The 23158-nt window shown below is 43.7% G+C and overlaps 1 protein-coding gene across 1 annotated transcript in view; it reads right to left on the reverse strand.

Moving 5' to 3' along the window:
* Positions 1 to 23158, reverse strand: part of LOC124804966 (E3 ubiquitin-protein ligase SHPRH) — a 266474-nt gene that overhangs the window by 25739 nt on the left and 217577 nt on the right. The window contains exons 18-20 of the mRNA XM_047265357.1: positions 12746 to 12940; positions 12481 to 12627; positions 12098 to 12382 (exon numbers count right to left, since the gene is read on the reverse strand). Coding sequence (XP_047121313.1) covers positions 12098 to 12382; positions 12481 to 12627; positions 12746 to 12940 — 627 coding nt within the window. The remainder of the gene's footprint in view (positions 1 to 12097; positions 12383 to 12480; positions 12628 to 12745; positions 12941 to 23158) is intronic.

The following is a 23158-nucleotide window of genomic DNA, read 5'->3' on the forward strand; positions in this document are numbered from 1 at the left end:
AGGTTTACAGCTTAATAAAATCATAATCATGTAATAACATTATTTTGCATTTATTTGGTTTAATGGGAGCCGTACAGACAGATTGCTCATACAGCTTCATCATGCCATTTGACCCACAAGTTATCTGATTTAAAAGATTGTGCAAATTCATTTCATATTTCTGCAAGAAACTGCAACTGCTCTTCTGAAGAACTCCTGTCTACTGACATAATACACCACTCTTCCCCCACCACATTTACGTGTACTGCATAACTGACATTTAAAGTGGCTGTTCTGCTTTTTTGTTTACTTTTGGTTTGTTTCATGTAACTGCCAGCAGAAAAATAAACAGGTAATGTAGATTAATGTAAAATAAAAATATATGAAAGACCTGATAATTCTTGGGGCTTACATCCAAGGTATTTGTGTTAATGTCATGCTTTTGCTACTACTTCATGAAATTTAAATACAGAAACAAAATAAGTGAAAATTGTTTTTCCTATTTTTCTTACAATAATGATGTGTTTATCCAAGAAACTATAAAACCCAAGTAATCAATTAGCCTATAAGGCTGGTCTATCACATATTTTACATTACATTACTCATTTTAATGAATAGTATTCCCCTCACTTTTAGGCATACCTCAATAAAATACATGATTATTTTGCATACAGCATCACATACTTCATTAATTACTTCGGTGTTAGGTACACAAAATAGATATTTAAGGCTATCATAACCGTTGCTTATTGTTAAGAATTACAGTTTTAAGGCAAGCCTCTCTTCTGCTGATATGGCTCTTTGATAATTTGTGTCTTGCTTTGGAATCTTCAGCTCAATTGTAGATAAAAGAATGCAAAAATCATCTATCGATGTGCGAGTGAATTTCTGGAATAAAGCAAGCGATGGCAGCAGTTGCAAATCAATAATAAGAGACAAACCACCAATTCTTTCACTCCTGTGCAAAAATTCAGACATACACATTTCTCTTTGTCCACGCCATTTTGCTTTCATGACCAACAGTGTGCTCACCATACAAAATAAACCAAATTGAATATTTCTGTCCTCCATCATGCTGTATGGGTCACTTCTGTGTACAGAGAGCTTTAGATGTGGGCACCTGTGTCATCGGTGAATCTGTGCTACCCAAAATATTGGGGAATTTCATTGTAAATGTCAGAAAACTTTACTTATGCCCTAATGTCCTTGATCACTTTCAAAGTAATCACCTTGTACATGTATGCAACAATCCCAGCATTGTTTACATTTTTGGAAGCACTCCTGCAAGTTCCCAATGTGAAGGTGTTCAGGACACACTCCAGTTCTACTTGGATGCCTTCAATATGGTCAGAATGTTGCCCTTTCAATGCTATTTTCATCTTTGGGTCCACTGGGCTAGGTGTGGTGAGATGGGAGAGTGGGGGCCATTGCAATGTTGTTTTCGGCCAGGAAATCTTTCACAATGAGAGAGGTGTGTGCGGGTGTGTTGTCATGGTGCAACAACTAGTCTTTCTTTCTCCACAACTGTTGCCGTATGTGTCAAACATTTTCCCTCAGTTGCCTCAAAACCTTGAAGTAAAATTGCCTGTTGACAGTTTGACCATGTGGAACAAACTCCTTATGCACTATTCCCCGAATGTTGGAAAAAAATGATTGGCGCTGACTTCACGATGCAAACTTATCTAGTTTTTTTCAGCCTTGGAGAAGATGGTGTTTTCCATTGTGATGACTGCTGCTTTGTTTCAGTCTTGTAACCATACACCCAACATTCATCACCTGTTATGACTCTGGATAAGAATTTTGGACACTCTCAATCTCTTTGCACATCTGAATCCTGAGGTTCTGTTGTTTGATGCTGGGAGGTGAAGGACAAACTTTGCTGCAATTCCTCTCTAGTTCAGTTCATCGGCTAGAATTCATTGACATGTGCCATACGATAGTCCATCTCTGTTACAAAAATCATTAATTGTCTGCCTTCAGTTTTTGTAAATCATGTCATCCACTTTCATTATCATTTCCAGTATCATGCATGCTGACGGTTAAGCACACTGTTTGTCATCTTCCACACATTCTCGGCTTTCCTGAAAACACTTGTACCACTCAAATATTCTTCCTTGACTTAGTGACTCTCAATCTCACCAAATGCCTCTGTAAGCATGTGGTGGGTTTCAACTGCAGTTTTCTTCAACTTCAAACACATTCTGATGCAAATCTGTTGCCTCTTCACGTTATCCATTTCACAATTTGCAGTGATGAAACATGTCCTGACAAGCAAATCTACAACTCTCATCTGCACCCACCAAAGATGATGCACCTTTGCGCTGCAGTAGCTGAGACGTCTAGCACCAGAACGTCTTACTGCTAATGGTTTGACCAGTACAATGAAATTATTGGATATCTTGGATAGCACCTGATATGGAACATCTATGATTGTGTGAAGTTAAAAAAGCTGATGAAGCCATCATAGAGATTGGCAACGGATGACCAAGCTTCTCAAGTTATTGTACAAGGATTTTTGTACTTCCATGTAATCTGAGGCATCCAAAGAAAAGGTCATTTGCATTCTATTCTTCTCCATAAAATTTCTGCAGTTGAGAACTGGAGAGCTTGCAGGCAATGATGGGCAACTCTTATCATCCACGCTAGTCTAGTCTATGCGAGCCTCTTCATTTCTGAATAACTACTGCAACTCACATCTATCTGACCCTGCTTACTGTACTCACGACTATCTTTATCCCCCACAATTACCTCCAGTACCAAACAGATGAGTCTCGGAAGCCTCAGAATGTGTCCTCTCAATCAAAACCCTTCTTTTAGTCAGGTTGTGACATAAATTTCTTTTTTCCCAAGTTCAATTCAGTACCTCATTAGTTATCCGACCTGTCCATCTAATGTTCAGCATTCTTCTGCAATACTTTTTTTTCACAAGCTACTATTCTTTTCTTGTCTGAACTGCTAAGCATCCAAGTTTCACTTCAGTACAAGACTTACAGTCCAGACAAATACCTTCAGAAAAAGACATCCTAATATTTAAATTTTTATTCATTGTTAATAAATTTCTCTATTTTGTCTGATACCTTTTATTTCACTGCCTGAATATCAAAGCTCACCTGCTACCAATGGTGTGCTTTCTGGTGTTCAGCCAAGTTGTTGTTTCCATTTACACACAACAATTCAATGACTGACCCACTCTTTGAGTGCCATGAGTTGTGGTCCGACCAGTGAGCACGTATAACGACACAGCTAACAGCACCCAATGAAGGCAACCGAGTTAGTTGTTGAAATATTGTGCATAAAATGGAAACAACTCAGCTGAATGCCTGGAAGCTCACCATTAATCAGTCACACTGACAAAACATGAGAGGCCACAAAACTTTTCTATCACTTTTAATGTCGCATTTCCTAATCTAGTTCCCTCATGACCTATTTTCAAGATTCTATCCAATCCACTGAACTAGTCTTCAAGGTTATTTACATCTCCGTCAGAATTGCAATGTCACCAATGAAATATGTTTTCGCTTCTTTTCCTTTCCAAATTTCTCCTTGATTTTCTTCACAGCTTAATGTACGTATTCATGTCAAAATATTCCAACTGAGACTGATGATTCTACAATACTCACACCAGTCATCATCTGCTTTCTTTGGAAGTGGGGTTCTTACTTTCTTCTTGTCTCAGCAAACTTTGCCCAACTCTTGTATCTTCCATACCAGGTGGAATGGTTTGGTCACGGTACCTTTCTCCCAGGGTCTCAAAACTCTAAGAGAATGTTGTCTAGAAAAGGTGCCTTGTTTCGACTTATTCTTCTCGTAGTATCGTATTTCATCTTAATTTAATCTATTTCCATTTCCATTTGCATAATACTGTTTCCTTTGCACGGCCCTTCTTTATATGCCTTCCACCTTTCACAACCTCCTCTTCTTTGACAGTACTCACTTGACATCTAACCTCTTAATATTCATCCAAGTGCTCCTGTTCTCTCCAATGGTCTCTTCAAACCCCCATCCCCCTGTGTGTGCATATATATATGGATGATGTAACTTACCAAACGAAAGCATTGGTATGTTGATAGACACACAAACAAACACAAACACACACACAAAATTTATGTTTCCCCATATAATAGGGAAACATTCCATGCGGGAAAAATATATTTAAAAACAAAGATGACGTGACTTACCATACGAAAGCGCTGGCAGGTCGACAGAAACACAAACAAACACACACATACACACAAAATTCTAGCTTTCGCAACCAATGTTTGCTTCGTCAGGAAAGAGGGAAGGAGAAGGAAAGACGAAAGGATGTGGGTTTTAAGAGAGAGGGTAAGGAGTCATTCCAATCCCGGGAGCGGAAAGACTTACCTTAGGGGGAAAAAAGGACAGGTATACACTCACACACACACACATACATATCCATCCGCACATACACAGACACAAGCAGACATTTGTAAAGGCAAAGAGTTTGGGCAGAGATGTCAGTCGAGGCGGAAGTGCAGAGGCAAAGATGTTGTTGAATGACAGGTGAGGTATGAATGGCGGCAACTTCAAACACTGTCTGCCTGTGTCCATTCATGCGAATGGACAGTTTGTTGCTGGTCATTCCCACATAGAATGCGTCACAGTGTAGGCAGGTCAGTTGGTAAATCACGTGGGTGCTTTCATACATGGCTCTGCCTTTGATCGTGTACACCTTCCGGGTTACAGGACTGGAGTAGGAGGTGGTGGAAGGGTGCATGGGACAGGTTTTACATCGGGGGCGGTTACAAGGGTAGGAGGCAGAGGGTAGGGAAGGTGGTTTGGGGATTTCATAGGGATGAACTAAGAGGTTACGAAGGTTAGGTGGACGGTGGAAAGACACTCTTGGTGGAGTGGGGAGGATTTCATGAAGGATGGATCTCATTTCAGGGCAGGATTTGAGGAAGACGTATCCCTGCTGGAGAGCCACATTCAGAGTCTGATCCAGTCCCGGAAAGTATCCTGTCACAAGTGGGGCACTTTTGTGTTTCTTCTGTGGGAGGTTCTGGGTTTGAGAGGATGAGGAAGTGGCTCTGGTTATTTGCTTCTGTACCAGGTCGGGAGGGTAGCTGCGGGATGCGAAAGCTGTTGTCAGGTTGTTGGTGTAATGGTTCAGAGATTCCGGACTGGAGCAGATTCGTTTGCCACGAAGACCTAGGCTGTAGGGAAGGGACCGTTTGATGTGGAGTGGGTGGCAGCTGTCATAATGGAGGTACTGTTGCTTGTTGGTGGGTTTGATGTGGACGGACGTGTGAAGCTGGCCATTGGACAGGTGGAGGTCAACATCAAGGAAAGTGGCATGGGATTTGGAGTAGGACCAGGTGAATCTGATGGAACCAAAGGAGTTGAGGTTGGAGAGGAAATTCTGGAGTTCTTCTTCACTGTGAGTCCAGATCATGAAGATGTCATCAATAAATCTGTACCAAACTTTGGGTTGGCAGGCTTGGGTAACCAAGAAGGCTTCCTCTAAGCAACCCATGAATAGGTTGGTGTACGAGGGGGCCATCCTGGTACCCATGGCTGTTCCCTTTAATTGTTGGTATGTCTGGCCTTCAAAAGTGAAGAAGTTGTGGGTCAGGATGAAGCTGGCTAAGGTAATGAGGAAAGAGGTTTTAGGTAGGGTGGCAGGTGATCGGCGTGAAAGGAAGTGCTCCATCGCAGCGAGGCCCTGGACGTGCGGGATATTTGTGTATAAGGAAGTGGCATCAATGGTTACAAGGATGGTTTCCGGGGGTAATGGATTGGGTAAGGATTCCAGGCGTTCAAGAAAGTGGTTGGTGTCTTTGATGAAGGATGGGAGACTGCATGTAATGTGTTGAAGGTGTTGATCTACGTAGGCAGAGATACGTTCTGTGGGGGCTTGGTAACCACCTACAATGGGGCGGCCGAGATGATTGGGTTTGGGAATTTTAGGAAGAAGGTAGAAGGTAGGGGTGCGGGGTGTCGGTGGGGTCAGGAGGTTGATGGAGTCAGGTGAAAGGTTTTGTAGGGGGCCTAAGGTTCTGAGGATTCCTTGAAGCTCCGCCTGGACATCAGGAATGGGATTACCTTGGCAAACTTTGTATGTGGTGTTGTCTGAAAGCTGACACAGTCCCTCAGCCACATACTCCCGACGATCAAGTACCACGGTCGTGGAACCCTTGTCCGCCGGAAGGATGACGATGGACTGGTCAGCCTTCAGATCACGGATAGCCTGGGCTTCAGCAGTGGTGATGTTGGGAGTAGGATTAAGGTTTTTTAAGAAGGATTGAGAGGCAAGGCTGGAAGTCAGAAATTCCTGGAAGGTTTGGAGAGGGTGATTTTGAGGATATAGATACACTCCTGGAAATTGAAATAAGAACACCGTGAATTCATTGTCCCAGGAAGGGGAAACTTTATTGACACATTCCTGGGGTCAGATACATCACATGATCACACTGACAGAACCACAGGCACATAGACACAGGCAACAGAGCATGCACAATGTCGGCACTAGTACAGTGTATATCCACCTTTCGCAGCAATGCAGGCTGCTATTCTCCCATGGAGACGATCGTAGAGATGCTGGATGTAGTCCTGTGGAACGGCTTGCCATGCCATTTTCACCTGGCGCCTCAGTTGGACCAGCGTTCGTGCTGGACGTGCAGACCGCGTGAGATGACGCTTCATCCAGTCCCAAACATGCTCAATGGGGGACAGATCCGGAGATCTTGCTGGCCAGGGTAGTTGACTTACACCTTCTAGAGCACGTTGGGTGGCACGGGATACATGCGGACGTGCATTGTCCTGTTGGAACAGCAAGTTCCCTTGCCGGTCTAGGAATGGTAGAACGATGGGTTCGATGACGGTTTGGATGTACCGTGCACTATTCAGTGTCCCCTCGACGATCACCAGTGGTGTACGGCCAGTGTAGGAGATCGCTCCCCACACCATGATGCCGGGTGTTGGCCCTGTGTGCCTCGGTCGTATGCAGTCCTGATTGTGGCGCTCACCTGCACGGCGCCAAACACGCATACGACCATCATTGGCACCAAGGCAGAAGCGACTCTCATCGCTGAAGACGACACGTCTCCATTCGTCCCTCCATTCACGCCTGTCGCGACACCACTGGAGGCGGGCTGCACGATGTTGGGGCGTGAGCGGAAGATGGCCTAACGGTGTGCGGGACCGTAGCCCAGCTTCATGGAGACGGTTGCGAATGGTCCTCGCCGATACCCCAGGAGCAACAGTGTCCCTAATTTGCTGGGAAGTGGCGGTGCGGTCCCCTACGGCACTGCGTAGGATCCTACGGTCTTGGCGTGCATCCGTGCGTCGCTGCGGTCTGGTCCCAGGTCGACGGGCACGTGCACCTTCCGCCGACCACTGGCGACAACATCGATGTACTGTGGAGACCTCACGCCCCACGTGTTGAGCAATTCGGCGGTACGTCCACCCAGCCTCCCGCATGCCCACTATACGCCCTCGCTCAAAGTCCGTCAACTGCACATACGGTTCACGTCCATGCTGTCGCGGCATGCTACCAGTGTTAAAGACTGCGATGGAGCTCCGTATGCCGCGGCAAACTGGCTGACACTGACGGCGGCGGTGCACAAATGCTGCGCAGCTAGCGCCATTCGACGGCCAACACCGCAGTTCCTGGTGTGTCCGCTGTGCCGTGCGTGTGATCATTGCTTGTACAGCCCTCTCGCAGTGTCCGGAGCAAGTATGGTGGGTCTGACACACCGGTGTCAATGTGTTCTTTTTTCCATTTCCAGGAGTGTATATATATATGAGAGAGAGAGGGAGAGAGAGAGGGAAACATTCCACGTGGGAAAAATATATCTAAAAAGATGATGTAACTTACCAAACGAAAGCATTGGTATGTTGATAAACACACAAACAAACACAAACACACACACACAAAATTCCAAATTTGGGCAGAGATGTCAGTCGAGGCGGAAGTACAGAGGTAAAGATGATGTTGAATGACAGGTGAGGTATGAGCGGCGGCAACTTGAAATTAGCGGAGGTTGAGGCCTGGTGGGTAACGGGAAGAGAGGATATATTGGTGGTGGTGGGAGGGTGCACGGGACAGGTTTTACACCGGGGGCGGTTACAAGGGTAGGAGCCAGAGGGTAGGGAAGATGGTTTGGGGATTTCATAGGGATGAACCACGAGGTTACGAAGGTTAGGTGGATGGCGGAAAGACACTCTTGGTGGGGTGGGGAGGATTCCATGAAGGATGGATCTAATTTCAGGGCAGGTTTTGAGAAAGTCGTATCCCTGCTGGAGAGCCACATTCAGAGTCTGATCCAGTCCCGGAAAGTATCCTGTCACAAGTGGGGCACTTTTGGGGTTCTTCTGTGGGAGGTTCTGGGTTTGAGGGGATGAGGAAGTGGCTCTGGTTATTTGCTTCTGTACCAGGTCGGGAGGGTAGTTGCGGGATGCGAAAGCTGTTGTCAGGTTGTTGGTGTAACGGTTCAGGGATTCAGGACTGGAGCAGATTCCTTTGCCATGAAGACCTAGGCTGTAGGGAAGGGACTGTTTGATGTGGAATGGGTGGCAGCTGTCATAATGGGGGAACATTCCACGTGGGAAAAATATATCAAAAAACAAAGATGATGTAACTTACCAAACGAAAGCACTGGCATGTTGATAGACACACAAACATACACACAAAATTCAAGCTTTCACAACCTACGGTTGCTTCATCAGAAAAGAGGGAAGGAGAGGGAAAGACGAAAGGATGTGGGTTTGAAGGGAGAGGGTAAGGAGTCATTCCAATCCCGGGAGAGGAAAGACTTACCTTAGGGGGAAAAAAGGACAGGTATACACTCGCTCGCACACACACACACACACACACACACACACACACACACACACACACACACACATCCATCCGCACATACACATGTCTGCTTGTGTCTGTGTATGTGCGGATGGATGTGTGTGTGTGTGTGTGTGTGTGTGTGTGTGTGTGTGTGTGTGTGTGTGCGCGCGCGCGTGTGCGAGAGAGAGTGTATACCTGTCCTTTTTTCCCCCTAAGGTAAGTCTTTCCGCTCCCGGGATTGGAATGACTCCTTACCCTCTCCCTTAAAACCCACATCCTTTTGTCTCTCCCTCTCCTTCCCTCTCTCCTGATGAAGCAACCGTGGGTTGCGAAAGCTTGAATTTTGTGTGCATGTTTGTGTTTGTTTGTGTGTCTATCAACATGCCAGTGCTTTCGTTTGGTAAGTTACATCATCTTTGCTTTTATATATATACTTCTAGATTCAATATTTAAAATTTCATACAACAAATTCTACTGGACCTTGTGATTCTGCCTACTTTGATCCTCTGCTGCATACACAGTTCCATCTCTCAATTCCAGGGAAACTCTCAATGACCTCTGTCTGGTCTTTGAGCTTATCCCAGCTCCTTAATTTTCTGCTATTCTGCAATTTCTTCAGTTTAATCTGCATTTCATTTCATAACCAATAAATTGTGCCAGAGTCCACATATGACCCTAAAAATATTGCAACTTAAGATCTGCTTTGAAAATCTCTGTCATGTTATTACGTAATCTATCCGAAATCTTTCAGTGTCTCCAGGTCTTTTTAATGAATAAACTCTACTTTCACAATTCTTAAACCAGGTATAATCCATATCACTTCAGGCAGGAGAGTTACATTCATAGTCTCGGATGTTTTGAATTTAGATGTTAAAATTCAGGAGTAAGTAAGAAACACATATTTTTTTTGTTTTCTCCCAAAAAAGTTCCTGCCCTGAGACACAGGCCTCCAAAGATGACACTGCCAACACCATTTTGAAGATGAGAATTTTGGAAAAAATTTTAAAATGTGCTCTGTAACAGTTCTAGATATTTTGTTAGAGTTTTTTTTTTTTTTTATTCGAAAGATAATTGTTGTATGATTACAATGGTATCCTCCGTTTGGACATATCTGTCAAAGTTCTTTTACTGTCGCCTTTTGATTTTTTTTATAATTTACAGATTTTTATCTTTTTGCTTTTTTAATTTTTTTTTCCAAAAATGCCAATCCAGAAAAGACAGATTTTTTTCTGTTGATTAGTACCATTTAGTACTCTCTGTAAAGGAGAGGTACCACTTTTAAGTTGGACAGCTTTTATTTTAAAAAATCTTTTTTTTTAACTTTCAAGGGTAATGTATGTCTTCACTGAAGTTGTTTTTTACCAATTTCTATGTTACAATGTTTAGTTCTACTGTCTTTGTTGCAGTTATTTCTTTTCATTTTCATTGTTGCAGATATTTCTTACATTTTGTTGTAGTTTCTTGTCAGTTTCGTCATGGTTGTTCATTGCAGGTTTCTGTATTGTAGTTTTTAAGCGCTAATTTGTTTTTTGAAGAGGTTGGAAGCTCTGCTTTTCAGAGATTGTAGAACTATATGGCACCAACCAACAGAAAAAAAAAAACAAAATTTTATGGATTGGCATTAAAAAAAACTCATAAACTATAAAAAAGTTCAAAACGATATAGTAAAAGAACTTTGACAGGTAAGTCCAAATGGAGGATTTCTCTGACATCATGAAGTATGGAGGATTTCTCTGTAATCATAAAGCAATTACCTTTCAAATAAAAAAAAAACAATAAAATATCTAGAACTGTTCCAGAGATACTGTATTTTATATTTTTTCCAAAATTTGCATCTTCGAAATGATATGCGCAGTGTCATCTTTGGAGGGCTGTATCTCAGAGCAGAAATTTTTTTGGAGAAAACAAAAAAATACGTGTTCCTTACTTAGTCCTTCATTTTAACATATGCTAAATTCAAAAATATCTGAGACTATGAAGGTAAGATTTTTTCTTACCTGCCTGAATTGATATGGACCATGCCACCAAGTAATAGCACTGATTAAATTGTGTTCTCTGCCAAATATTACGAGGCAGCTTCTTTTTTCATTTCTTTCCTCTAAACCATGATTCCCTAACAATTTTTTCTGCCTATCCTTTTCCTACTATCTTATTTCAGTCCCACATTGTGATTATATTGTTCTCTCCCTTTCCTATCATCACATATTCTTTCCAATCTCTCATCATATGTGGAGATAGTTGACAAATTTTAACAACAGTGGTGGGTATTGGCTTTGTATCTATCTTGGCTTCAATAATGCTGTCATTATGCTGTTCACAGTAGCTTAGTAGCATTCCCATTTTCTTATTCATTATTAGACCTACTCCTGGATTAGCCATATTTGATATCGTGTTGATAACCCACCACTCACTTGTCATCATAATATTTTAATTTTTTTTTTGCAGATGTGATACTGCTAGGAAGGGTTCTCAAATTTGGTGGTCACTGGAGGTTCTAAAACTAGCTTATATTGGACACGAGTGGTGTAATGCAGTGCATAAAAAATATGACATGGGATTTAAAATTGACTTCTTATTTCTGGACATAACATGATAATCACCACAGAACAAAAGAAGAGTTATGGGAATTTCCCTTCTATGACCCATAGCTCATATAGTTTTGCTGTATGATGACAAAGAGGTGAAGGAGGCTAGTGTTCTGACCATGTACTGAACATCTTTGTCCTACCCTCTAGTTTCAAGATTTCATCCCAGAAAGTTGCTAACAAAAAATGATAGTGAGCTGGTACCTTTAAATTTGCCATAACACAGAAGAGGCTGCAGTGGTGGTCACATCAAACCAGTCACAACTCTGATGACCATATAGGCCCACACTGCCAATTAAAACTAAGTGCTGATGGCCACTGAATATCATACCTACTTGCTAAAAATATGAAACCCATTTAAATTTACAAAATTGTTAAGGCTTTCGTGGCCACTTGTTGACAAACTGCCTATTGGCTTCTGTCTCGGGTTCTTCGGCCGATGTTCATCTAATGATTTTTCTGACGTTTCGCCAGCATGAGTGGCTGGCATTGTCAAAGCTTCACCCCACCACCGGCAATGGAGGGTGAAGCTTTGACAATGCCAGCCACTCGTGCTGGCGAAACGTCAGAAAAATCATTAGATGAACGTCGGCCGAAGAACCCGAGACAGAAGCCGATAGGCAGTTTGCCATTTAATCCAAAAGGTATAATCTCCTAAAACATGTAGTAGAAAGATTGATGGAAGTGAGTTACTTAGTACTACAAGTGAAAAAAAGTGTCTCATACATACCCCAGAGAATATGAGAGCCTTTGCTTCTGGGTCTTCCTTCTTTATGATAAGCATTGTTTTTACAATTGCTTCTACCTTCTTTGAATGGGAGCCTAAAATTTTGACATCTGCATCATAGCCAGTTATGTCCTCAGTTTCCAGATTAACAAAGGAAATATCAATGCACCGTGTTGTTTCTCTGCAAACGGCACATTTTACTGTTGTCGTGACAGAGGTTACGCTGATCTTCAACATCGTTTGTATGCAGTCCATGCAATAGTAATGGCCACAGAGAAGTACACTCCACTGTAAAGAATACACATGTAGAATAAAAACAAGCAATACAACCTATCAGTGAAATAGCTAATTTTCCTGTGGCCAGTCTTAAGATTTCTCTTACTCACCTTTTTCTCAAGCTTGCAGTGGCAAATAGGACATGGGTCAGGATCTTTGTTAAGATTTTCCAAATACTGAAGCATTCCAAATTTCTTTCGAAGCCCGGCTGAAGCTATTGCACGATCTGCCTCTAGGCGGACAGCATGTGACTGCACCTGTTTTCAAATGAACACCATGATACATAGGTATACTGGAATTATAATGTAAGAGCAACAGAGAGCACTCTTTAAACAACGTCAGAGAATGTTTCCATTTTTTGTCACAAGGTATTACCTCGTACTCTTCAATGATGTGAATTGTTTCTACTTTGTTAACAATGTTAGAGCTCAGCTGCCCGACCAGATTTCGCTTCTGAGGGGCTGGTAGGGGCTCTGCAGGATAACGCACTCTCAGCCGCAGCCTCGCCATGTTAGTTTCATCTTGCACAGCGACAATATCAAATAAACGCATCCATGCTACTCTCAGTTGCTGTAATTAATATTATACCACAAGATCAAAACAATGAATACTACCAACTGACACACATACATGTTTTAATTTCAACTAGAAAAATATATGAACACACATGTGAATTACACAGAGTTTAGGAGTTTGCCTTGTGTACAGTGGTGTGGCAGCTATATATTTATTTATTTATTTACATTTCTTTTTGTGTGTAGTGATCAAATGATGACTTTTGCAAATGTCACCTTGTTTAAAAAGGTACAGTGCATATCATATTTATGTAAAAGGTTTAATACGTAACAGGTTCATCTACCGAGGGTAATATGTAATGCCTACAAGTCAGAAATCTTTCAGTTAATACAGACATATATTAAAAAAAAAGATTTTAATTTTGTTTTAAATGGATCCCCAGTATGTGCCTTGTCTGTTACTTCTAATTTTGTTCTTCATCTGTAATAACTGTGCTTATTTCTTGTAGCACAACTGCAACACGAAGTCGCGTAAGTGGCAGGCGACCGTGTTGAAAATTAAAGTAGTACTGTATGAAGGCTGGATTGGTTGCTAATCAAAAAGTCATGCTTCAAAAATAGAATTATTTCATTGCTCATAACATGGCACATTTAGGACTTAGCCCTCTTCAGATATAAGGTCTGTTAGAAAAGTATCAGACCTATGGCCTGGGAAAAAAAATTGGCTTACCTGGAGTGCTGGACACCTAACCACCCTCAAAGTAGTTCACTTGGGACTCCACACATTTCTCCAAGTGGTGCCGCTATTGCTGGAAGCGTGCTGAAAATGTCTCTTTCGGAATGGAGTTTAGCTCGACTGTCATTGCTACCATAATGTCATCTCTTGTCTGAACTCGCATTCCTTTCAATGACCTCTTCAGCCAGAAGTCACAGAGGGCCGTATCAGGAGAGTGAGGAGCCTGCTGAAGCACACAATCTGGTTTTTCACCAAAAACGTCTGAATCAAGTGTGAGGAATCTGCTGGAGCACTGTCATGATGGAGGTGCCAATTTCCTATTCACCATAAATCCGGTCTCTTGCACCACATAGCATCACATAGGCGATGGAGGACATCCCTGTAGTACTTTTTGATGACTATTTGACCCTGTGGTGCATTTTTGTGGTTTATCACACCATGGGGGGTCAAAGAAAGCTGTTGGCATCACTTTGACATTGGTGCGCACTTGGCGGGCCGTCTTTGGTCTTGGTGACGAGGAACATTTCCACTGTGACGACTGGGATTTGGTTTCTGGTTCGTAGTTGTACACCCAAGACTTATCACCAGTGATTATGGTGTTCATGAAGTCAGGGTCACTGTTTGTGGAGTCCAGCATGTCCTGTGTGAGACTTCGACACAAAATTGCTTTTACTCTGCCATCAGCAGCTTCAGCACAAATTTGCCGAGACTATCTTCATGGTCAAATCTTCGGTCACAATGGAATGTGCCAAAAAGGTGCTGATGCCCACCTCTTCTACAATTTCTCTGATAGTCCGGCAGACATCTATGGTCTGAAGATGATCTTATAGTAAGATCGAAATCGGTCACCACATCAAAAAATTTATGCAGTGAAGACTGCTTCCAGTATATTTATAATAATTATAGATCACCGTTACCTATAATAAGAACTATGTTTTGGTAGAGCACTTGCCCGCGAAAGGCAAAGGTCCCGAGTTTGAGTTTCAGTCCAGCAAACACAGTTTTAATCTGCCAGGAAATTTCAAAAACTATGTTCTTTAAAATGTTTAACATCAGATTGTGTCCAGAAGGCTTACAAAAAATGTGATAAAACACACACACACACACACACACACACACACACACACACACACACACACACACGTAAAGCGATATATTTATTTTTGGTACGAGCATCATGGCAGGTCTCCCTGTATCACAGACCATGAATCACTGAATCACACTAACTTTTCTCCTTTGTAGCACTACGATTCTGTTCAAATGAACATCTGTGGCACACACCACAATTATTTTCCATAACTTATGAATGGGAGAATTGTCCCATAGTGTACTGTTATCAGCATTTTATTACATTCAATTTTGGACATTTGGCTAAGCAAGTACAGTGCACTGCTGATTTCCCTGCATATAAAGTTGACAATGTTTTCTCATCAAAGATTGCTATTTGAGTACAGATCAAGGAAATTACAATCTTCACTGTCTGTGTACGAAATTCCACAAATATTTCCTATACACCTGTGTCATGAGCTGCCTGCTTTGAACTCCAGTAACTACAGTTTTGTAGCACCGGGTTTTAGGCCCTGGTTACTAAAACATTTGTTCACTTCTGATTTCTCATGTGTTAAAAATCCTCCTCATTGTCACCACAAAACAATGGAGAGGTGTCATCAACATAAGCAATTATAAGGGAATAAGAAGGTGGTACAATATCAGTTTTGAACACCAAAAAAAGAAATGGTCCCAGTGTCGACGCCTGTGGCATGGCATGCATTACTGTTTGTCACAGATTGAATGTTGATCTTTCTCATGCCATTTTGATAATATGGTTTAACCGCAATGTACCCTCTGCCATGCATTTCACATTAGTTTTCATAATACAGATGTGCATGAACATTTGTGTACTTTGCTGGAAATACCATCCCAAGCACCTGAGTGTGTTTTTTAACTTAGAATTATTTTGCTTGTCTTTTGTTGTTCTACTTCCTCAAATTCAAAGCCCTTTACCTGTTGTGCTGCAGTGTGCTGACTTGTTGAGTGAAAGGAATTATGACGACAGTTGTGGAGGTAAAAGGCTTTCTAAGAATGTCACATACAATTTTTTGCTCTTTTATTAGTTGACTTCATCTGTCTATTTTCTATATATGTACAAACTGAAGTACCATGCCACGCTTTCTGTCTGTATGTTCAGGCTAATCACTGGAACTGTAGGGATTTTGATCTGTTTTTGACTAAATAAACCGAGTCATAAGGAAGGTTTGTGTATATAATTAATATGTACCACGTGACAAGTAGCTAACTATGACGAATTAAGTACTCAGCCACTGTGAAAACAATGCCATTTCTACCTAGTGATACAGTCGCTACAACTTCAGAGAGCAGTGAAGCTAGACCAAAATCTGTGCTGGGCCTTGTGGTCTAGTGGTGAAGCAAGTACAATGAAACTGAAAGGTTGTGGGATAGAATCCCGGTAAGATCACTTATTTTTCATTCTGCCTTTTAAACCTGCATTCACCTGTCAGTGACATAAAGATCTATCAGAAATGAAACATGGTTTGGATTCTACATTAAACTGTACATCCCTTTTTCCCAGGTGTATAACCGGTTAGGGAAACTTAAGTTTCGTAAGTGATGTCCTACTGACAGTTGTTCCAAGAGCTTCAGTCACACAAAATTATCATTACCTGTGTCTACAAATGCATTCCTCCCTCCATGCTCACTATAAATTAAAGCCTCTCACTGCCTTTCTCTGCTCGTACATGAAGGCTAATCTCAGGAAGTACTGTAGGGATTTAGATACTTGCTCTGGACTGGCATTGAAGTGCCTAAGTTCTCAGGAGGGAAGAATATTATCTCTTCCATATTTACTCCTTCAGATATGTGTATCAAGCTCTTTCCGACAAGTTCGGGAGCCTGCGACTGTCACGTTGGATGTATTATTATTTACGTTTAATGTCAATTAAAAATCAACTCTAAAGTAAGCTTTAGGTTTTCTTGTTACATTCCTATAATTCTGTCCTCAAAATCATTGCAATTATTGAAGAAAATGCCCCACAATTTTGTACAGAATAATCGGAAAATTGCCAACGTTTCGAGGTTTCACTGGTATTTAGACTGACATCTCAAGGCAACAGTAGGAGCTGTGAACTACAGTGGTGGGTGCAGTAGTGGCTGCAAACTAATAGGTGGCTCTTATGGCCAGTATAGTGTAGTGCACAAAGCAGGTCAGTGACTGAATTACCAACCGCCAACACCTGACCCCCCCCCCCCCCCCCCCCCAATCCCTGCCGCCCCGATAAAACCACCCTTTAAGTCTCCAAACACAAAGGCTTCTGAACACAAAGGCTACCAGGGTGCGCATGGGAGCTGGTTTTCTCTAATCCTTTAGTCTTTTTTCAGCTGTCTAAAAATTTCTGAAAGTTACATATTAACCATATGGTTTCCTGATTTTTCTTTCTTTTTTATTTTTTTGCAATGGACCGATTAGTTTTGCACTAATTGTTACTATTCTTGCACACAATACTTGGTGCCACATAGTGTTTATTTTCACTTGTGACTTAATTGTTTTTGGCTTACTGACATAAGCACCTATCTATTTAGCTTTGTAGGCATGTTTCCTTACCTAACTTACAAGCTGATAACCAAATGGTAGAGCAAGGCGTGGTAGACGCTGCACAATGAACAATGTTCACAAGCAGTCAAGTGGTCAAGGAACACACCTAATTATGAATTACACAACTACAATCAAACACACAGAATAGGTTCGAAGTTAGTAAGTTCTGAACAAATTCACTCACCCCTGTGGTGATGCTGGAAAGAGGTGCGGCACAGTAGAAAAGGTGGACACTGAGCAAGGTGGCAGTCTCGTTCCCAACACAATGATATTCGTATGTGATGCATGAAATTAACAGTCTTTGGCAGAAGACATGGCACGAAACACCATTCATATGCCCAGCTGTGTAGAGATGGCTCAGCACAGGTGTCTCCTCAATCGTACGAGTGCGCAGAGCAGGAACTGATGTTGACACCATGAGGAGAAAATGAAGACTGATCAAGGCTAGGTCGGCAGAGGTCTCACTATGGTTGGCAGAGGTCTCACTATGGACTGAGCTATTGTTCCATACCTGTAGCAAGGACTGTAGTGTGCAAGAATCTGGTCACATGGCAGGATCGACAGATTGGGATGGAAGTAACACGCAAAGGGAAAAACTTGCTGCCTCGGCAGACAGCTGTTGTGAGCATGAGTCTTGTCAATCCGTTGGTCCATTCCGTGACAGGAAGTCTTTCACCCGCCTTCCATCCTGTCCAGATTTTTTCCGGACTCACCAACGGTTGGAGTGACCCCACTGGCGAGCAAGATATTGCTGCAGTGTGTCAGGCTTTGCAGAAACATGGCGTAGTTGCCATGCTTCCAGTGGATGCAAAGGCTCATCACGAATTGTCACTTCAGGACCTGGACGCCTCGCATTCCTTGGATGGCCTAGTATTCTCCATCATTCCCCAGTCCGGTGTCCATTTTCTCTTTACCTTGGAGTTCACGCATATTCTGGGTGGTCTTCCAAATTGACATGGCATCATCTGTTTCTATTGTGGATGCTGCCCAATGCTTGGGCTCGTTGGCTTTATTCCTGTACACTCGCACCTTGCGCAGTTTCAGTCAATGGCATTTTTCCCACACAAATCTCTTACAACGGTCATTCCTTCACTGCTCAGTTTTTGGTGGTCGGATCCCCCGGCACTACCAACTTTCTGGATGAGGACATATTTGGTCATCTGGGTTTATCAGTGCAGGACGTGGTATAGGCGGTGTCGATTCCCTCATCGTATACCCTCCTTGCCCCATTGCTCAGCAAATACAAAATCTTGTTCGCATCCTCTACACCAGGGCTGAAGGGTTTCACTACGCATGTTCAGCTTCTTCCCTCTGCTGTTCCTCATTTTTTTAAGGCCCGCCCTTTGCTCTCCGAGACAGGCTGCAGGTGGAACTTCGCCGCTTACAAGACAAAGGTATCCTTTCTCCCACTGTGCACAGTCGCTGGGCGACACCTATCATGATAGTTAAGAAGCCGAACGGTGCTTTACGCATCTGTGGTGATTTTAAGGTCACGGTCAATTCTCAGTCCATCATTGATACATATCTTGTCCATCAGTGGATGACATACTCACGTCTTTTGGGCTCGACTGTTTTCACCAAAATTTATATGCGTGATGCTTATTTGCAGCTGCTGTTGGACGAGGAATTGCAGCAGATCCTAGCCATCAATATCCCGTGTGGCGTTTTCTGGTACAACTGCCTCCCATTTGGCATTGCCAGCGCCCCCACCATTTTCCAACGTTATTTGGAACACCTCACAAGCCAGGTGCCTGTTGTACCCAATTATCTGGACGATGTCATAATCGGTCGCTCACCCGTGGCGGACCTCGCGGACAAGCTGGATCGGCTGTTTCACGTTTTTTCCGAGGCTAACCTGCATTGCTGGAGGGAAAAGCATGATTTTTTTGTGCGAGAGATCAGTTATCTTGGGTTCATGATTGATGCCCATGGCCTACATGCCTCTAAGGAGTATGCTGAGGTGATTCAGTACCTGCCTCTTCCAACCAACGTGAAGCAACTATAATCTGTCCTTGTTCAAATCAACTATTATCGGCATTCTATAACCCACGCCAAGATTTTTGCGCTGCTGACCTGGTTATGGGACAAGGCGTGTGAGCTGGCTTTCACACGCCTCAAGTTTGCTCTCTCCCACCCTCCTTGTCTGGCTGCTTATGATCCTTCCCTACCCCTCATTGTCACTGACAATGCCTCAGACTATGGCCTGGGTGTGGTCCTCTCGCATGTGGTCCGACAGCGTTTAGAGGCTGGTGGCTTTTGAAACTGAGTGACGCTCAAACCAAATATAGTCAAATTGAAAAGGAATCTTTGGAAATTCTACGATTTCGTGTACGGTCGTCATTTCACTCTGCAGACCTTTGGTTTCTTTGTTACACCTGGAGGGTGCAGTGCCCACCCGCATGGCACACTGCCTCCAGCATTGGGCGCTCTTCCTGGCAACGTCTGACTTTGATATTGTCTATCGCACCTCTGAAAAGCATGCAAATGCCAATTTTCTGTTCCGGCTGCCTGCCGGGCGGACTGTGAGTTTGATGCCTTCCCCTTAGTTTGTTTCCATGTGGAACCGGACCTGGACGCAGCCCGGCGGGCAACCGCTCAGGATCAGACACTGCAAGCTCTCCATCGCCAAATTGCTGTGGGTTGGCCGACCAGCCCCCGTAGCGACCGCGATACGCAGATCCAGCATTTTCAAGATCATTGGCACAGTCTTTTTTTCTGCAGTGGCGTCATCCCTTTGCATAGTGATTCCGATGTTTGCCAGGTGGTCATACTGCATGTGCAGCGAAGCCATGTCCTCGACCTCCTCCATGCTGGTCATCGGGGCATTGTCCTCACCAAACAGCGGACCCGCCAACACATTTATTGGAGTGGTTTGGATGAAGACATTGCCCATGTCAGCCTGCACCATGTGCCAAACAGTCATGCAGCATCCCCGTGGGAACATCTCCATTTCGATTTCGCAGGACCGTTTCATGATTCCCAATGGCTCATACTGATCGACTCTGGGCCAGGATACCCTTATGTCTCCCACATGATGAACACCACTTCTGCTGAGACTATCAAAATTCTCCAGCGTCTCTTTGCTGTCAAGGGACTCCCCAAAACGACTGTTGTGGATAACGGTCCACAGATGGAATTTTCCTCATCCAGACTGGCCCTTTACAACCTGTGTCAAACGGCCAGGGCAGAACGTTTTGTGCAGATGTTCAAGATCCAGCTCGATAAGCTGATGTGCTGTCACCCACTGGAGGAAGCCGTGCTTCTTTTTTTTTTGGTGACGTACCACACCGCCAAGGGCAGTGGATATACTTCACGGTCAACGATTCCGGTCTCCCTTATCTGTCCTGCTTCCTGAGGCTTCTCACCCTCTCACTGGACACTGGTGCACTCCTTTTGCATCGGCCAGGAGGTCTGGGCACAGATCTTCTCTCATCCAAGGGCACACTGGGCACCTGCGGTCATCACCAAGCTCTGCGGCTGAGCGATGGCATCTCTCTGGCGAGCCGACAGTTCCGTCGTCTGCTGGCACCCCAACCAGCTCTGCCCTCATCTGGTTGACCACGATGCCCCGGGAGAGCTGCCAGTGCCTATCGCCATCCGCCCTGTGGCGGAGCCTTTGCTTCTGTCTCTGCCTCAGCGGCCGTCTCCTTCTGTCTCTGCCTCAGCCGCCGTCTCCGCTGCCAGCTGCCAGTGCCGCCTCCCGCCTCTGCCGGCCACGAGCTCATGGACGTTGACCTGGACGCCCCTACTAATATGGACGTTTGTGGTGCTTTGCATTTTTTTTTCCCAGGGGGAGTAATTTCGTAGCAGACCCTTATTAATTAGAGGGCCCACACAACCGACACGCAAAATGGGCTGCCGACCTCCTTCCAGGAGTGCAAAGAGAAACATCGCCAGCAAATATAAACAATACTGGCTTTCCAAATAAACACAGAACTACTTCGTCAGACAACATGTGAGAATGTTTACCTACTGCTAGGAACAGCTCCGGCCAATACTTACGCTGGCCCTAGCATTGTACACACTAGCCGTAACACTGAAGTAGCACATTGTATTTTGTAATTGGTGTGTTTACTGTGGCGGTGGGGTGGGGTGAGTCGCATACAAGCCACACAGTCCTGCAAGATGATGTCATCAATGGGCAGGTGGACAGGCTCCAGGAAGTTGCCAAGGACAGTGAGAAGCTGGCGGTAAACCAAGGCGTCGGCAGACATCTCAAGGTTGGTCTTCTGAGTAATGTGGAGGCCAAGGAGTACAAGGGGCAGGGCAGCAGTCAACCTCTTGCTGTAGCAGATGAGAGCAGCTGTCCGGGTACGGTGGACCCATTTCACCACATCGTTGGCAACCATTTCACCACATCATTGGCAACCATTTCACCACATCGTTGGCAACCATTTCACCACATCATTGGCAACCATTTCACCACATCGTTGGCAACCATTTCACCACATCATTGGCAACCATTTCACCACATCGTTGGCAACCGGATGGTAGCTCAATGTCAGATGGATGTCAGTGATGCAGAGATCTGTTAGTGTGCGAAAAAGGGCAGACGTAACCTGGCATCTGAAGTACTTTAATGATGTGGTGCAGAGAGCCAAAATAAGTGGTCCACGTGATAACGGACGCGGTGGCTACTATGGAGGTGGTGACATTGAGTATTGGTGTTTCCTCCGGCCAGCAGGTGAACCTGTCCACCGCAGTGAGGTGGTAGCAGCTGCAGTCAGAGGAAGGTAGAGGGCTGATGGGGTCCACATGAATGTTGGTAAAGCAATGTATGATGTCTGGGAAGGCGGTGACAGGGGTGTGCACATGATGGCCGACCTTCAAGCAATTACAGGTGAGGCAGGTGCGGGTCCAAGTCCTACTGTCCCTCTGAATACCTCACCACACTGCAATCATGAGGGGATTTTCTAGCAATGAGCCAATCATCTTCACAGTCAGTGGCTACGAAACATAAATGGAATGAGGAATTGTTAATTCAAAGACACTCCCAGCTGCGCCACGGTTTATCATGGTTTCATGTACTGGAGATGGTCAGTCTTCGCTACAGTAAATCCGTTTATTATTCAGAAAGGTGTTGATGCAATTGCTGGCCCTGTGAAATCTTGCTCTCATTTACGCAATGGCACTCTGTTTTTGGAGACTGGCCACACTGTCCCTCTTCAATGTTGCCCCAGATATGTTCTCTCTGCCCGATGTCAGATTTCACCAAATTCTTGGACGTCTTCTTGCTCTTTTATCTCTGAGTTTTAAATCTTACATTACTCTTGGCATCCATGTGTCCCATACATTGCAAACTATCTCAGCTACTGTCCGGTTATTTTGTCTTAAAATCTTACTACTTGAACCCCTTTTTAGATTTTCACATCACATCCATGTCTTTCCAACCACGCTACAGACAAACCTCATCTCAGCTGCCAGAATTCTGCTGATGCCTTGATTTCTCACCACATGTCAAAATTAACACCTTTAAAATTAAGATACCTGAGGAGAAACAGAATACTGTTTACCACATGAAAGCATCTGACAGTAAATTGAATGAGATCCTTTTGTCACTTTTGAGACATTATCATTACTGCAGCTTTCTCTGGGAAATATAGAGGGTATTAAAACATTGCTGAGCTGGAAATAATGGTAGACTGATTTCCCACACAATCTCAGTAGAGTAGACAGAATATACATGACATGAAGCACATTTATAAAGCAGCTCCTCTGCTAAGGAAAAATATGAACAAGCTAAGAAAGCCTTAAGAACAGAACTTAGGAAACAGATGAAGAGCAAAGAAACAAAGCAGACTGCATCCTGGGAATTAAATGACAATTACTGTAAGACTGCCAACATGAAGATACAATTATTAAGAATTACACATGCAGCTGACATAATGAAAAACCAAAATGCTGTAAGTAGTATTTGTAATAAATAT

This window comes from Schistocerca piceifrons, chromosome 7 (assembly GCF_021461385.2).
Source record: "Schistocerca piceifrons isolate TAMUIC-IGC-003096 chromosome 7, iqSchPice1.1, whole genome shotgun sequence".
NCBI classification, from domain to species: domain Eukaryota; kingdom Metazoa; phylum Arthropoda; class Insecta; order Orthoptera; family Acrididae; genus Schistocerca; species Schistocerca piceifrons.